Below are 18546 nucleotides of genomic sequence, written 5' to 3' on the forward strand. Positions count from 1 at the left end.
GAGCGGAGGAGAAGATCTCTCTTCGTCAATCTGAGTTGAAGGCCGACTGGATCTAACGGATTCTCGCCGGATTTGAGTAGATTGGAGCCTAATCTAACCAAGAATAGTCAGATTTGTGTAGATCTAAGTCAGATCGGAGCCTAATCTCACCAGATTCTCGCCAGGTTTGTGTAGATCTTGAGCGAGGATGGCTGGATCGGAGCTGAGGAACACCGGATCTGAGCGAAGGAAGACCAAGGATGGCCGGATCGAAGCTGAAGAACACCAGAACGTCACTGGATCTCGAAGGATCTCGCCGGATTTGGTCAAAAATCGTAATATTTCACCGGAGAGGATGAGTGTTTCAGTTCGGGTCGGGTGTCACGGGTTTTGAAACGTGAAACCGGCAACCGACCCGCGTGGGGTCGGGTTAGAGAATTCGGACCCGCGTCTGACCACCGGAGACATCGGATTGGATGGCGGCGGGTCGAGCTTGGGCGGGTTGTCGGGTGGGTTGGACAGCCCTAATAGCCATGTAGAGCTAATATAACATATGATAAACATTTTTTTTATAATTAAACAAGGGGGGGGGTTGTGGTTGGATGAAGACTCCAACAGTATGGAGCACCAAAATGGCTTTCACACATTTCACATTACCCATATTTGTATTTTACTTCATTTGTAGATTTTGAAGTGTCTTACTGTAATTTTGGTTAAAACTAAAAAAGAAAAAGGAGATGCTGTGCGTGTGAAATATACATCTTCATTGGATATTTTGGTAGTAGACACGTGCGCTCGCCTGTACTAAGTGCTTTATTTAAAGTTACTATACGCAATATATTTTGTTTATAAGCAATATATTAATAAAGCATAAAAAGGGGCACAACCCTATCACACGAGATCCACAAGAGAAACACCCAGAAGGAACATGTAGCCTCCATTTGCACTCTCCATGTGAGTACCATTTGTTTCGCTAATTAGGTTCTGATCACAGGTATTGGTGGGCACATTATCTTTCCCACTTGCATCTGGTATCAGCTTATCTCTATCCAGTGATCTACTTCCACCATCAAATGATCTCGTTGAGATATTATTATGCTTTAATAATGTGCTAGCACTGTTTGATCTGAGAAGCCCATAGTGTGAATTTGAAGTTCTCTTTGATAGATACCCATTGGAGGATGACTTTGAGAAATTCTCTGCTCCACCAAGAGACTGACGCCTTGAAGATCCATTGCTTATGGTTCTACCTTCTGAGGCAATGCGAGAGTTACCATTAGATGTATTAAGCCTTTCCTCCAAAACCTTGAATCGCATTTGGTATTTTTCCTAAGAAATCAAGTAATAAATGAACAATCAAGATATGAATATTCAGCAAGTAACAAAAGCAGGGAATGAAGTTAATAGATTAGCTTACACACTTTAAGCTGTGCTTCTGCCTTTGTGGTGCGCTCAGCTACTGCCAGTTTATCACAAAGCTGTTGCATTTCTCTCTAAAAATATATGTAAAACTATATTTAGTCTTCACAATACCTTATAATTTATTGTACTTCAAAACAACAATATTCAGCTTTCCATAGCAAGTATGTATTTTGAAACACTATACTCCATATTCGTCTAACTATGTCACCCAGTCTTATTCTGATAACAGCCTGTTTAACATCCTAGTTTCTATTTTATAGTTGGCACTAAAAATCAAAATTAAACATAACAGACAAGGATAGACTGTAGTATGCCTCTTTCTTCCATGCATCATGAAACAATCCTAGCTCGCTTACAGTTATTAGATGATAAACCCAGCACACTACAAGAAGACTATGTTTTGATGTTAATTCAAACACTTCCTATTCCAGGATTATTTGATCAATCAATCAATGTATAAATAAACATGTTAATTGAGTACAAACTAACAGCAGAACCAAGTGTTTCAAGAATATCTGTAGCAGAAACATCCATATGAGAGTGACTTCCACCAATGATACTTGCTCAGTATTCAGGGTATTCTTTGAAGAAATGAACTTTGAAGAACAATTTAAAGAGGCATTGAATGGGTAACATGCCTGAAAAAATTTTCTTTCCTCAAGCCATTGCTTCACAGGCATCACTTTGTCATTGGCATCTTTCCACTCATTTGCAACTACAGTGGCAACACGATTTGCAGTAAACTTCACACGAGCTACTTCCCGTTCTAAAGTTTTTCTCTCCTCCTATTCAAGCTTGAAGATTAGAAGCAATTTGGAGGATATCTAACACATTCAAAACGACTACCAGTTGTTTTGTAGAACTGAAAATTCCAAAGGTAACAGTCATTACATTCATCTCTTGCACTTTTCTTTGATAATCACACACAGCATTGGCAGCAGCACCACCAGCCAAAACAGCCTCCTCAAGCTCACGAACAGTTTGGGTTAGCTTTTCAACCTCTGCAACCTTCTGCCAATGCATTTTGTCCAGGATTTTGTTCTCCTCCTGATTAGTGAACAAGACATTTCAAACCAAACTATGTCAGTTCTTTACAAAAGTTTAATTCAAAATAACAGAAGTTTATGATCGGCTGTTCAACTTTAAAGTAAGAGAAACATGACAAAAATTGGAACAAAACTCCAGGATTAAACTATAAAATAACAGTCATTTAAACTTCATAACAATTTTTACCATAATATCTTATGCTGTGGATACTGTTTGGGCTCCAAGCCTCTTCCTGGCTCTTCAATGATGGTTAGCTTAATACCCTTACCTTTGGGAAGGGATACCCATGGTTTTGTCCCCTTGCCAATAGTGAACACATTGCCCAAACAAGTTGCGAATTCATGCCCCGTGGCATCCTGAGTATGGACAGTCTCAAAAGTCCGCTTATGCTTCTCCCTGTTCTTGATGTCTCCAACTCGTCCTCCGTTCCTTCCACCTGTCACCATGACTACATTCCCAACATGGAACTCGATGAACTCAGTGATCTTTTCGCTCTCCAGGTCCAGCTTGATTGTGTCGTTGGCCTTGATTAAAGGGTCCAGGTAGCAGATGGTTTGTCCATCAAAGGTGTTCAGGTATGGGATACCTTTTTGCCCAAACTGCACAGAGCAAACTTTGCATAGCTTAAACTGCAAAAGCACAATTAAAATATCATAATGGTACGGTTAAAGGATTTATGACCAAAAAAATAGGAAACATTAATTATTCCACAGTAATATGTGTTATAACAATCGATTTGTTCTATGACTTTGGACTCTAAACTATACATAGCCACAAGTCACTATAAAATTGTTTACCATGTGTTTGCAAACCTTACAAGTTACAAGCACAAAAACACTACAAAAGCAAAATAAAAGCAAGGGTTCAGAGGTTAAAATACAAAATAATTCCCTACAATTTGGCACCACAACTGAGAATATGATTCAGTTTCTACTAATTTCACCTGGCATATACAATGTTATGATATTTCTTCACATAAAAGCATACGAGGCATGACACTTCCATACGCTGACAACTCCTTAAAATAAATCATTCTTAATTAGAATAGACTAAATTTACTCACTCTAATGACTTAAATCATATCATTCCTATAGAAAGATAGCAGAAAATATACTTAAGAGGATTGAACAGAATTACCTTTGCCTCTTCATCCCTGATTGAGTGGAGACGGAATCGACCCTTGGTGTCACAGAGGAGATAGAAGTTTTCATTCGTTTTGGGGATTGATTCAACGTCTGTCAGAAAAAAGTAAATACCAAACCAAAAAGAACAATGGAATATATATTACGACTAATATTACTCTACTACTAAAATGGAAGGAAGTGAACCTTATTGCCTCAAACCATTAAATTTTGTAATTTTGGTTAAAGAGAATTGCTAATTTCCATGAACTATTTTTTCATGTCGCAGTAGCAACATTTTTTATGTGTGAGGTTATCCATTATATCCATCCAAATCATATCATTTTGCTTAGCATTTCCTTTTACCATCTATTAAATGGTAACTTTGCCTAACCGTGACTTGCAAAACTAGCAAGGATATTGATTCAATATCCTTTTTATAGTCGGTAAATTTCAATATCCACTTTTTGTGAGAACTTAAATGAAAATAATACGCATAATAAGAATATAAGCAAACAAACATAAATCAGAATATTAGAACAATAATTCACATAAGAAGAGTTGATGCCATACCCATGAAACCTGCAGGATAGGTTTTATCTATCCTAACCTTTCCATCAACAAGGACATGGCATTGCATTAAAATGGCAATGACTTCACGGTATGTGAGAGCATGCTTCAACCTGTTCGCAAGATAAGGATCAATGGTGTAGGCACTCCCTCGATTTGCGAGGTCCAAAAGAAAACTTAACTAATTTAGATAAGAATGGCTTCCACATAAGCTAACTGCCAACTTGATCTCAATCAAAACAGCTTGAAAGATGCTTGTGCATTAGAAAAGAACCCCTCTCAACGCATAAAAGGGCCAATGCAAAGCCTTTAGATCCCAATATTCTTCAGGGACATCAAGCTGTACAAGTCCACCAAAAAGAGTTCGGAAACTTCATTAATCTTCAGTTCAACAAATTGTGGATTGAAGAATACCTTATCATAAGAATGTCTTGCCATATGATCTTTATAATGGTCTCGAACATTCCTAAGATAATGCAATAGATCTACTGCCCGATCTCCATAAGTGTTGAAATTGTACATATTCCCAAGGGGAAATTAATAGGAATGTTATTTCTCCAACTCGATACAGTAATGTTTTCAAGTCCATTTTTCATATGTCTATAAACATAAGAAGTTCGACTAGCATTCACATAATACATCCAAACATGTTCAGGGTAACTAAATCTTGACTTCCAATGCCACAAAGATGGGTAGTTAACAATAAGTTTCCAATCGTGGGAACTCAAATCATCTAGTCAAGAAGGTTGTGAAGATTTATGTCCTTTTGAAACAACATAAATCCCTATAGAGATTGCATAATGATGATTAAATGCTTTCATGATAAGCCTATTGGAGTGAGGTGATGTAGAGAGTAAGTGTGAGAAACATTCATTTGGTTTTTCTAAATTTTTTTGGTATAAATGAATTCTTGCCGATCTAAAGCCTGTTTAGTGAAAGTACCACAAGATTTACCATTCCAAATAAAAGTAATGATATGTTGAGAAATAATTTTTTTGGCCTCAATGCTTCTAACTGTGATCAAATGGTGCAAATTCAAGTTCAAAGATTTTCATACTTCAGTACTTTCTAACTTTAGGTCAACTTAAGAAAACTGGTAAGGAGACAGCAATTTGGGTTCAGAATTATATGGAGGAATTTCAAAGAGCAAATTGTGGTGGTTATTGATTTACATTTATTATGAATGTGATTGAATTAATGTTCCTTGTTAGGCTGTTACTGTTAGTAGGCAAATTAAATAGGGGAATGGCTTTAATATTCTTAAAAAGTTATTCATTTCTGCTCTCAAATGGATTGGGTATTGATTTTTTATGTTGTAGTTTATTATTAACTATGAGTTTATGTTAGCAACTTGAATTTTTAAAAATGATTTGAGCTTGTTTAGTATTAATGCTTTGTGATTGAAAGTTTGGTTTGATCTTTGATGAGGTAGCAGCGACCATTGGGGAAGGGAAAGAAATAGAATATGGAGAAAGTGGGACAATCAGGACCAACTCCCAAGATTAGACTTAAATGTAGTAATCTTTATCATTTGAATCAGGAGCTTCTAATAATGAATGAAACTATAATTTGCAGTCTAATGTGCACAGCAACAAAAATTATGTTATTTCTAGACATAAATCCTAATGACTGTTCTCAATTATAATAAATAAGAGATGACGGTGAAATAGTGGTTGGAGAAGAGAACAAAGAAAAGAAAAAGGAAAATAATTGAGATGAAGGAATATCGCCAAAGGAGGAGGCAAGACAAATTATACAGGGCATACTCCATGCGGTTTGTGAGTTTCACTCTCATGGTTCTTCTCATGGATTTTTGTACCATTCTGAAAATTTTGCAATCCAAGATAAAGACACAGTGATTGAAGGTGATCACAAGAAGGCTCCCACATAAAGAAGAGTACTCTTTTTGTAATCACCTCCAATTATTAAGTCTTTATCTTAAATTACAAAATTTTCAGGATGATATAAAAATCCATAAGAAGAACCATGAGAGTGAAGCTCACAAACCACATGGAATATGCCATGTATAATTTGTCTAGCCTCCTCTTCTGGCCGATATACCTTTCATTTCCCATATTCATCATCCCAATTATCTTCCTTTTTCTTTTTTCTCTTCTCCAACCACTGTTTCAGCATAATCTCGTATTTATTACGATTGAGAACAGAATGCCATTACGATTGAGAACAGTAATCATGTTTGAAAATAACATGATTACTGTGACTGTGCACATTCGATTGCAAATTATAGTTCCATCCATTATCACAAGCCTCTCATTCAAATGATGCATAAGGATGACTACATTTAAGTCTAATCTTGGGAGTTGATTCTGATTGTCCCACTTTCTCCATTTTCTGTTTATTTCCCTTATCCAATGATCACTGCTACCTCAGATCAAACCAAACTTTCAATCACCAAGTATTAATACTTAACAAGTTTAGATAACTTTTAGAAATTCAAGTTCCTAACATAAACTCATAGTTAATCATGAACTACAGCATAAAAAATCAATAACCAATCCATTTGAGAGCAAAAAGGAATAACTTTTTAAGAATATTCAAATTATTCCCCTGTTTAATTTTGAGTTTCCACGATTGTAAACTTATTGTTAACCACCCATCTTTGTGGCGTTGAGAGTCAAGATTTAGTTACCTTAATATGTTTGGATGTATTATGTGAATTCTAGTTGAACTTCTTATGTGTATAAACATATAAAAATGGACTTGAAAACATTACTGTATCGGGTTGGAGAAATAACATTCCAATTAATTCCTCCTTGAGAACGTGTACAATTTCAACACTTATGGAGACTGGGCAGTAGATCTATTGCATTATTTTAGGAATGTTTGAGACCATTGTAAAGATTTTATGGCAAGACATTCTTATGATAAGCTATGAAGCACGGGTGCGTTTCGGGACTCGGGTGCGGGTGCGGGACTCGGCAATTTTTGAAAAAGTAGGGTGCGGGTGCGGCGAGACTCGGCGATTAAAAAATTATTAAAAATATTTTTATTTAGGCAATTTTTGAAAAAGTAGGGTGCGGGTGCGGCGAGACTCGGCGATTAAAAAATTATTAAAAATATTTTTATTTATATTTTCTATATATTTTTACTATTAAAATATTCATAAAAAACATTGTTATGCCTTGATTCACAAAACAAAGAAAGAAGAAGACAAGAAACACCTTACAATGCCTCTGAGGTTAGAATTTCGGTTGTTCCGGCGAGTTCCAAGGCCGATATCGGCCTGTTTCGGCCATTTCCGGCATATTTCGGCCATATCGGTCTCCGGCCGATACGATTCGATACGGCTGATATTGACCGATTCTGGCCGAATCGAAGCCGATTCTGGCCGAATCGAGCCTCGTCGGCGCGAATCGAGCCTCGTCGGCTCAAATCCGAGAAAAAAAAAAAAAAAATCAGACCACCGAGAGTCGCCGCATCCCGCGTCAGGCCGCGTCGGACTCGGGTGCGGCACCCTCCCAGCCGCGTCCGTGCTTTCTAGATGATAAGGTATTCTTCAACCCACAATTTGTTGAATTGAATATTACTTAAGTTTCCAAACTCTTTTTGGTAGATTTGTACAGCTTGATATCCCTAAAGAATATTGAGATCTAAAGGCTATGCATTGGTCCTTTTATGTGTTGAGAGTGGTTCTTTTCTCATGCAGGAGCATTTTTCAAGTTGTTTTGATTAAGATCATGCAGGCAGTTAGCTTATGTGGGAGCCATTCTTATCTAAATTAGTTTAGTCTTCTTCTGGACCTCATAAACTGAGGTTAGGTTATGTGAGATCAAGCTAGCAAGTTGCTTCTATGCAATTTTTAACCTGAAGCACATCTACACAAGTTTTTTTTTTTTTTTTTGAGTGGGTAATCTTTTTGAAAAATTGTAAAACATATAGAGCGAGATGAGTAGGACAATCGAGTAGGACAATCAGCAAGAAAATAGTTCATGAACTTAATTTGTAACAATAATTTTTAGGGATGAGATAAGAGTCAGTTACAAAATTCTAATGGATGGTGACAGCAGAATCATTCTTATTATGCTATAAGAACATTTTGCAGCCATTTTTTTGTCTCAACTTGTAGCCGAAGGGATGTGCGCAGTTCGGTCGGTTTGATTTTTTTTTTTTTTTTTTAATTTACCATTGAACCGATAGGAATCGATTTTCTCATAATTGGAACCGATGCACACCGCCTAGGGTCGGTTTTCCAACCTATAGTGGTGCAGTTTTTTGCGGTTGATTTAATCGGCTTGGTTGGTTTGAAATATTAAAAAAACGGTTTTTTTTTTTTTTTAATTTAAAAATTGGGCTTTCAGGCCTAATATCAATACACAACCTGTTCAAGATTTCAAGCAAAATGAAATGCAAATAAAATACATTACAAGCAGAATGTAAACAACTAAAATCAGAATGTAATGCAAATAAAATTGATATTGATTTCCATGTTAAAAAAAAAAAAAACAAATAAGTTTTTTGACCAAGAAATGCTTTACAAAGAATTTATACTACAACACATAAACAGAAGCAAATGCATAATAGGTAATACAACAGTACCACACACAGGGCCGGCCCAAGATTGTTTGAGGCCTAAGGCGAGAATTTTATAGGGGCCTTTTTACATCTAAATATCACTTAAATAATATTTATTTATTTTTATTTAATTTCAAATCCATTATTAATTCTTACTTATTAAGATGACTAATTCACCCAAAGTGAGCTAATGATAATTACTATATAGGTTTTACAAATTGGCATATCACCAATAAAAGAAAAGTTATTCAAACATTCATTTTATTATATTATTTAAATAACACCGATCATATTCCTGTCACATCAGTTTGTAAATTTCTTTTCCTAAAATTTGCATTGGCTTTAGCATTTTTCTTACAGAGTCTTTTTTTTTTTTGTGGAGAAAATGCTAAACTTATTACAAATTTTACTACAAAAAGCTTACAAACTAACGTGACAATGAGGTGGCACTTCAACAAAATAATAAATGAGTATTGAATTACTTCATTGGTGACAATATCAATTTGTAGGAACTATGTAATAAAACTTATAATATACTAGCATAACTCTAATATTTAAGGCCTTTGTAAGATTGGGATAAAATATGCACCTAACTCACACTTTTTCTTTAATTAAAAAAAAACTTACCGCCCAATATTTGGGGGCCTTTTTATGTCGTGGGGACTTAGGCCATGGCCTAAATGGCCTAGGCCTAGGGCCGGCCCTGACCACACACACAAGTGGCTCAAAATCCCCAAGTCAAAAAATATAAAAATAAATATACTGAAAAAATACAAGGCAATATTTTGAATCATTAGTGATTATTGACATTGTTCATTGTTCAGAGATTACCTCTTTCTCGGTAAATGATTGAAGAGTGAGAACTCTCTCGAGTCTCCCTCAAATCAAATTGCTGAAAAAAAAGTGCCAGTAGACTCAGTACTTAGTGAATAGATAGAGAAGAAATGGACTAATGACTATGAAACTTACTGGCGATTTTTCCGCGGACTGGCTGGGGGTGAGCTGTACAGTAGCTTCGGCTGGAGAGTCGAGGCTGCAAGAAAGAGAGTTCTGAGTTGGAGCACTAGCATCTGATGCCAAAAAAGTTCTATTTTAGACAGACCATTCACAGTAAGAAAGATAAAAATTTAACTTTTAGCAACTCAAACAGCTAATTTATATTTTTTAAATACTCATTTACAATATACCCATTAAAGCTTCTATTTTAACATTCGAACACATTAAAATAATACAAATAATACAATAAAATAATATATCTCATGTATATCCGTTGCCTATATTCTGCAAATCGGAACCCAAAAACCACCATCACTGACCTATAAACCACCATCACCGACCCATAAACCACCACCATAGCATACACGATCTTCCATCACTGACCCACAAACCACCATCACTGACCCACGATCTACCATCACCGACCCAAAAACCACCATCACCGATCCACGATCTACCATCACCGACCCACAAACCACCATCATAGCATCCACGATCTTCCATCACCGACCCACAAACCACCATCATAGCATCCACGATCTTCCATCACCGACCCACAAACCACCATCACCGATCCACGATCTACCATCACCGACCCACAAACCACCATCATAGCATCCACGATCTTCCATCACCGACCCACAAACCACCATCACCGATCCACGATCTACCATCACCGACCCACAAACCCCACGCACCCACGATCTACAACAACCACACAAAAAAAAATCCAAACAATCCACCAAGAAATCCCCTTTACAATCACTGCCAATTTTTGTGCTCGAGACCCACAAAAAAAACCCAAATCTCCGAGACAAAACCAGCACAAGGGAGAGGGGGCTAGGCGGAGAGAGAGCTAGGTGAAGGAGAGAGAGGGCTGGGCTGGTTAGAGAGAAGGCTAGCCGAAGAAAATCCTGGGCAGAGAGAATGCTCTGAGGAGAAAGGCAGAGCTGTGAGCTTGAGTTTGTCTGCGTCTGTGTGAGAGCAATAGTGAGATAGGGCTGAACCAAATCACGCGTGTGGGAGAGAGCTTGAGCGTGTGTGATTAAAAAATTAAGGCCCTGCGCGAGTTCCCGGATATGGTTTCAGTTTTTAAAAATTATTATAAATATTTTCACGTATTTTTTCATTTACATATATTTTTAAAAAAATTAAAAACTGTTGTTTTAAGCACACGTACTAAACGAGCCCTAATTATTGCATATACCTCTCAGCTACCGTGAGTTGTTATCTCTAGTAGTATGGTGTGTTTAGCAACCTCACTGTAAGTACTCTAAAAACCTCGCTGTGAGTGCTCTAAAAACCTACTTTCTTTATTTTACCATTTTATTTTATAACTCACCCAACATCTCAATTTTTATTTTCATATACAACTCATTAAAATAATCTTAAAAAACTACTATTTTCTGTCCACAGTAACGAAAAACACCATCAAACCACCCACCCCCACCACTGAACCACCATCCACCATTGAACCAACACCTATAACCGAAGCTACAGCCACCAACGAAGCAAATCTAGATCACAAACCTAGATCATCCAGTTAAACCCAAACCCAGATCCCGGCCACCATCTATTTCTCCATTCCACACCGTCACTGCAACCACTGCACTGCCCCAAAAACCAACAGAATCACCCATAAAAAGCAGATCTAAAACCTAGCGAAACCCCAAAACCAAGCAGAAGCCCACGCACCTCCACCATATACCGAACCGCTGTTGCAATTGCCACTGTATGACCCACACCTCCACCACCCACCACCAAAGCCACCCATTCAAATCCAAACCCAAACCCATCGCCACTTCCATACCCACTGAGACTCATACCCACCACCACTGACATACCCACCAGCCATACCCACCGCCATAATCACCAACCACCACCATCATCAAATAACAAATACCCACACTGAGCATCCACAGTAAATGTTGCAAAAAAATGTCATTTTGCCACACCAAAGACATACTTTATTATTTTACCACATCATTTTACAACATCCCATTTATCAGATGTTTTATGATTCTGTACGGCACCCATACCCTAGCCCACTTGGGCCATCAATTCTTATACACAGATGTGGCTCATACTCCTTTTCTCTCTCTCTCTCTGTCTCTCTGCAGGCCCAGCCCGAATCTACACAAGTCGCTGGCCCAAAATCTTTGCCTCCTTGATTTTGCTCAGTAGGTCCTTACAGATCAATGTCGTGAACGGCGTCCAAACGTGCCGTCCGATGGATGCCTGTCAGAGCCTTTGGGTGCACCTCTGCTAAGCGCATCTGCAGAAGTGGGAACCAAATTCCAAAGCTGTCTTCACCGCTTCTCGCTCCCACCTAACCTCCCACTTATGTTCGTTGACACTGGACCGCTCGCTGCACTAGCTGAAAAGTGATCATAACCTCTCCACTAACTTAGAACTATAAATATAAAAAGTTTGGGGAGAAGCGGGGGTTGGAGAATTTTGCTGAAAAAGAAAGAGATATAGGAAGAAAGCAAAGGCAGTAGAAGGTGGTTCAGGCAGTTGAGGAGAGAAAAGTGATCTCATTGAGTCTCTGTGCCGAGGACAACCCAGTGTAAGAAACCCAAACCCACCATACAAATAAGTTGTGAGACCGAGTGAGCCCAAGCCCATCAGCTTCATTTTCGGTGTGCACACATTCAATTCTATACATTAAAATAATATTTACTATACATTAAAATAATATAAACAATACAATAAAATAATATATCTAACACAATAAATAACAACCACAACACTGCTGCCGCTGCCGCCACCGCCACCACCGTGGCAGCCACAATCCATTGCAAAACAAAAAAATTGAAAACAAAACCACCACCACAACCACCGTCATCAACAACCCACCACAAAACCCATTAAAAACAGAGCAACACCCACTAGCACAGCAACTCAAACCCAGAAAATACAACCAAAACTCACTAGCACTGGCAACCCAAACCCACGAAAGTACTAGCACCGCCAACCCAAAGCCACGAATCCACTTGCACCGGCAACCAAAACCCACTAGCACCGGCAACCCACGATCAAGATCTCACATCACCTCAACTTCGATGCCCACGATCATGACGAACACTCTGATCTCACCTCAACGTCGATGCCCATGTCGATTCCTATCGGCGATGACGATGACGATGCCCGAAGAGATCGACGATGTCGATGCAAAATGCAACCGGTGAGAGATCGGTGATGATGGATTGGCGATGACGATCGGCGATGACGGATCAAGATCAACAATTTATAAGTGAGAGGGAATCAATGAGAGGGAACCAGTGAGAGAGAACAGAGGTGAGAGAGAAAAGAAAAGAATAAACTGAAGAGAGAGGAGAAAGAAAAGAGAATAAAAAAATATTAATCAGTTATACCATTCTCGTTCGTACAGTGGCAAATATGCAACGACACTGTTCACATGTGGCAAAAATTATGGCATTTGGAACATCTGATAAAAGGGGGTTTTTGGTGTTTGGTGTGCCAATGTGCCAAATATTTGGCATTTGGCACATTTACCACATCTAGTGTGGATGCTCTAAACACCCATAAACATAGCAAATATCTATAAACACAACAAACCCAAATTTATAAAATCAGGCCGTTTTGAATCAAACCACCCAAAAATGGCTTTGAAATCTTTCAACTGAAACAAAACACAGAGAGAGAGAGAGAGAAAAAAAAAAAAGTAAGAGGGGCTGAGGGAAAAAGGAGAAGGGAAAAAGAAAACGCAGAGAATACAGAGGAGAGAGAGAAAAAAAGAAAAGAATAAATTTTATATTTTTTTGGTTTACATCTGATGAACAGTAATTTATGGGTTTGGTGGCTAAAATAGCAACGGGAGGATTCTTACACCCTAATACTAGTGCTCTTAGGTCATGCGAAAAAACAGAATTTATGTTGTTCAATCTTGTAACCCTAATGCAAAACGGCAATGTTTCATTAAGTTACAGGGGTATAATAGTAATTTAATATATATTAAATATTAAATATTATATATATATATATCTATATATACGATAAAAATACATCTCGGTGCAGTTCGGCTCGGGTTTCGATTTTCAGAATTGCTATCCGATTGCATCACCGCACCGGCATCGGAAAGATGACCGGCTTTAGCTCCTGTGGTCAGCCCTAGGCGTGGTGTGGTTTCTCGGCTCCCTTGCTCACCCATTGTAGCTCTTAACGAAGTATCCGTGAATCGTAGCAATTGGAATCTTAGAACTGATGGTTATTGATATTAGACAACTTCACATCAATGTATAATTTATTGGTGACAAATGATTCTTTTTTAAAATATATTTTTTTTTATACCAATAAAGAAATCAGAAACATTACAAAAAAGTTGGATGAGTCCAGCTTTGATGTCTTGGGATATTGGTTGCTAGGATAGCAATATCATAAACCGAACCTAGAATGATTCTACTAACAAAAAGTGCTTTACAGTTAAGACCCTGCTGTTGTAAAGCAATGATATCTGCAACCATGGTTCTATCCTGCCATCTAGAGGAACATTTTAGATTACAAGACTGGACTAATTTTCTACTACTGCACAGAAACAAAATTCTGCAGAATCCCAGTCCCTTAGCTTTTACTACTACTTCTTCGAATGCTTCCTGAGTTGCTTCATTAATAAGAGTTTCTGCTGCACAAGTTGCTCCACCCGAGAATATGTTCAGACCTTGAAGGTTAATAGCTTCATATGCAAAGGTAATTCTTCTAATCCTTCTCTTTCTAGCTCCAATTATCTTGATGATCAGCTCCCAAGGTCCTTCAATACCCTGTTTAGTTGAATAAGGTTGCACTGACCTTCTCTGTTGACTATCTGTCATTGTATAGGCTTCTTGAAACCTTTAAGACAAACTTTAGGCATTTAAGATAACTTCAACAGGTTTAGGAGTCTTACCTTCATGAGTAACAAGATTCCTATGATTCCAAATAGTCCATAGATGGGTGAAGATAGTCTGTATATCTCTCAACATATCCTGCTCCAAACTCTTAAAGTTTATCAATATATTACTAATCCAAATCTGCACAGATGAGTCTCTTAGGTTAGAGGTGTGTAAGCCCAGTGAAGATCTATGCTAGCAGGCTCTAGCAAAGGTACAATGGAGGAAAAGGTGAGAAGAGGACTCCTCCTTTTCCTTACACATGGGACGTGCTGATAGTATGAATACCTCTATTCCTAAGGGCGAGCAGTGTAGGAAGGCTGTCATGCATAAGCTGCCACACAAAAAGGCTTATTTTATGGGGCACTTTCACCTTCCAAATTAGATTCCATACCTCTGCTGGTAATTGGGATGGCCCAAGGTGAATGGGGGAGTTTTGAATATAGTCCTTCAACAATAGACTATATGCATTTTTAACTTTATATTCCCCTGAACTCGAATGTTTCCATAAAAGTTTATCCGAGACACTCCCAGTCTTGGAAATGGGAATTTTCAAAATTTCAGAACTTTGAGGGTGTGGGCATACTTTTTTAACCAAATCAGATTTCCATACACCTCTAGAGTGGTCAATAAGATCAGCAACAGAACCAGATATCGGGTTTGGGTTCTGCAGGTTTTGGTCAGGGCATTTGATCCAGTTAGGGTGTTTGAGAGATATGCCAACTCCATTCCCCACCCACCATCTAGCTTCCCCGAGTTTTATGTTATCTTGTTTAATTATGTTCCTCCACAACCAAGAATGATGGGGTTTGGGTGAACACTCATGAATGGAGTGCCTAGGAAAGTATTTGGCCTTCAGAGCTTTGGCTAACAAGGATTGAGGGTTATGACTTATCCTCCAGAATTGCTCGGCAAGCATGGACTGATTTATAAGACTGAATTGCTTGTATTCATTGACTGTGTTGTGTCTCTTTGGTTGTAAATCTTAGGTGGGAGACCATTATTGGAACTCAACAGAATTCTTAGGCCTGGTGGCTCTTTTTGTGTGGTTTGCTACACCAGTTTATTGTGACGATGAAAGAGATCAGAATGTATGGAAGGGTTTGTGATCTGACCTCACACTCTTAATTATATTGCTCTAGTTATTCATGGTTTTTAGATGGATTTGTAATTAATTCATATTTTCATGTTCATAATTTTTTTTTTTTTGACATTTGAAGATTTACCAATATGAGATATAGAAAAGCTTGAATAGGTGTCTAGTTGATCAAAGTTAAACATTCTCATTTAATGATTCTTGCAGCTATGGTGGCTTTGACCAAATCAATGTGCTGGAAAGTTGTGGCTAGGACAGTTGATTCATCTGGAATTGGGCTTGTAATATACCAAAAGCCTGTCTCACCTTCCTGCTACAAAAAACGAAAAAATAATAATTACCCACTATTATGTGATCAGAAAGATGGGAAAAACAGTTCATGGTATTTTTCCAAAACACATTGTCTCTCCATCACATTAACATTGCTGCAGCTATTTTTAATGCTATTGGCGCATTGCTGGAGAATCAATTTTTAGAATATTATTCAAAATTTTATCCATATTTGTGCTAATCTTTTCTATGTTTCCGTGGTAGGTATGTGCCTCTTAGTCATTGTCTTTCTTTGCTTTCGGTTGATAGTATGGGTAACTTGTTCAGCTGGCCCATGCCCTGGCTCAAGAGGCTTAGTAGTAAACCTCCAAGCCTATCAATTGAATCAGGCGCGGAAGAAATGTTCTATGAGGACACAAAACATTGGTCTGTCCTTGTATTGGATGTTTATTTGAATGACCTTGCCATAAACTGGTCAAGTGTGAGGAATGTGATGGATAGGAATGCTCACTATGGAGGGTAAAGTATACAAAGTTGGCAATATGTTAACTCCATTTTTCTTCATTTTTGTTTGTTTTGTTAGTTAATCATTAGTCTCTAGGTTTTCCCTTACTCTCAGTTTTCTCCCTCCTTAAATGTGAACATGCAAGGTGAGGGCTCATAGCTACCCTTAAAAATAATCCATTCTTTTTTTCTTCACTGACTTCTGTTCTGCCAGGAGTAAATGGCATACCGCAGGATCACCCCTCATCTATTCTCTAAACTGAATTTGTGATTTTTCTTTTTTCAGATTTTCTGCAGCACTTATAGATCTACCTGTCTGGGTAATGAATGTCATCCCCATTGATGTACCAGATACTCTGTCTATTATATTTGACAGTGGGTTGATTGGAATCTATCACGATTGGTGCGAGTCTTTAAACACCTATCCTCGAACTTATGATCTACTGCATTCCAGCTTTCTCTTCAGAAATCTTACACAAGGTAGAACAATGATTTGGGTCATTGCCCTTTTATCCTATGGTGATTGCTATCTCATAACCGATATGGAGGTTTTTTATGAATGGAAATAGAAATATGAAAATTGTGTTTCTCTATTTGGCTCAAATAAATTTTTACCCCCAAAAAGAAAAGAAATGCTAAACCTAAATCAATATTTTTCAGTTCAACTTTATATGGTGATCTGAGATATTTGCTATTTTTTCAGATGTGATGTCTTAGATGTAATCGTTGAGATGGATCGCATACTGAGACGAGGTGGATATACAGTTCAAGACAACATGGAAATTATTAATAAGCTTAGTCCTATCTTGCATTCGCTTCATTGGTCACTAACACTGTATAAGGATCAGTTTCTCGTTGGTAAGAAGGGTTTCTGGCGTCCCACAGTTGGAGAAACTAAATCATGAATAGAGCTGATCATTTACCACTGTACAATCTTACTTTTAGTTTTATATGTTCTATAGACAGCTACAAAGAAAGATAAAAATTAGAAAAAGAAAAGGTGGAGAACACGTTCCTTTTACTCTTATTACAAAGGCTCTTATTAGTAACTAAATCTAAATTGATGTTTTTTTTTTTTAATATTTTTGTCAAAGTGTCAATTCAATAGACATGGCATTAATTTGTGGTAGCAATGAAGAGATGATATGATGGTTGAGATTTTGTGTTTAGATCAGCCTTTTGTTATTGTATGCAATTCTTATATTCATTACTCTTGTATAATCGAATTATAATATTAAACAATAACAGTTTTTTTTTTTTTTTTGTGTGGTAATTATTAAACAGTAATAGTTGACTACACAGTGGGAATAATTTTTTTTTTTTCAAATCTGTCCCCTTCCAAGAGTTGGAGAAATTATACAGTTTTCTGGTGGATCACATCATTTGTTCACCATTCCACTAAAAAATTCCCATTTGTTTAAAATTGCTGAGACCGTAATCAGTTTATGTTTATAAAAATTTTCTAACTCAACAATTTTAAATAGGTGGGAGTCTTTTAGTGGAATGATGGACCACGTCATTTGTCTACCATGAGGACCTCATAATTTCTCTAAGAGTTGGATGCAAGACCGCCTCTTATAAAACTGAGTTAAGTAGCACAGAATTGGCACTTTGTATTTCTAAGTGTAGATGTTATAGAAACATTAATTTCAATGAATATGATGAGCTTTGGAGTATCACAGGTGGACCTTTTATTGGGGATGTTATCACATGTCAATTAGCCCATTGTGATGATTCTCTGATGTTCCTCCTCTTTTAAACCTTTCTTTCATGAACCTAAACATGAGCAAGTCATTTTTTTTAGAACCCATCTTCTCTCCTTTGTGTGTATGTGCGCTTTTTTCTTTAAAAAAAAGAAAAAAAAGAAAAAAAAAAAAGTTAAGCACCCATTCCACTCAATGAAATTTTGGTCCTTCAGGGGTTATTGGCCATTTCATGTTATGCATGAAACATGTACTTTTCACGTCATCATAATGGCATTAATTGTTGATGAAAAAACTCAGGATCATCATATGGATTAAAATAATGTTCAGAGTCAAAACTTAACACATTTAATCATTACATATCTTAATTCATCATGTTTCTTTACATCATTTTAAAATCTCATTCAAGAAAATGC

At 37.4% G+C, this 18546-nt stretch overlaps 1 protein-coding gene and 1 pseudogene across 7 annotated transcripts; one reads left to right on the top strand and one right to left on the bottom strand.

Moving 5' to 3' along the window:
• Positions 1–726: 726 nt before the first annotated feature.
• On the bottom strand, positions 727–10731 carry LOC112026476 (small ribosomal subunit protein eS4-like). 7 transcript variants are annotated; one of them, XR_010624649.1, is made up of 8 exons: positions 9989–10730; positions 9642–9742; positions 9504–9564; positions 4143–4252; positions 3586–3683; positions 2635–3077; positions 2293–2448; positions 1400–2186 (listed from the first exon to the last, which is right to left on the bottom strand). XR_010624649.1 is itself a non-coding variant. In XM_065762644.1 (6 exons), exons 1-6 carry the CDS (start codon positions 10024–10026, stop codon positions 2396–2398), a joined length of 675 nt encoding a protein of 224 aa, XP_065618716.1. In that variant the 5' UTR covers positions 10027–10731; the 3' UTR covers positions 1400–2395. The 7 variants fall into 7 exon arrangements, 4 of the variants coding, with proteins under 4 accessions (XP_065618713.1, XP_065618714.1, XP_065618716.1 ...); XR_010624648.1 differs by lacking the exon at positions 4143–4252 and having other exon boundaries at positions 2635–3047; positions 9642–9705; positions 9989–10731; XR_010624647.1 differs by lacking the exon at positions 4143–4252 and having other exon boundaries at positions 9642–9705.
• A 4088-nt stretch (positions 10732–14819) lies between these two features.
• LOC112026481 (probable methyltransferase PMT23) lies at positions 14820–17247 on the top strand (annotated as a pseudogene).
• Positions 17248–18546: the final 1299 nt, after the last annotated feature.

This window comes from Quercus suber, unplaced genomic scaffold (assembly GCF_002906115.3).
Source record: "Quercus suber isolate HL8 unplaced genomic scaffold, Cork oak 2.0 scaffold_467, whole genome shotgun sequence".
Taxonomy (NCBI): domain Eukaryota; kingdom Viridiplantae; phylum Streptophyta; class Magnoliopsida; order Fagales; family Fagaceae; genus Quercus; species Quercus suber.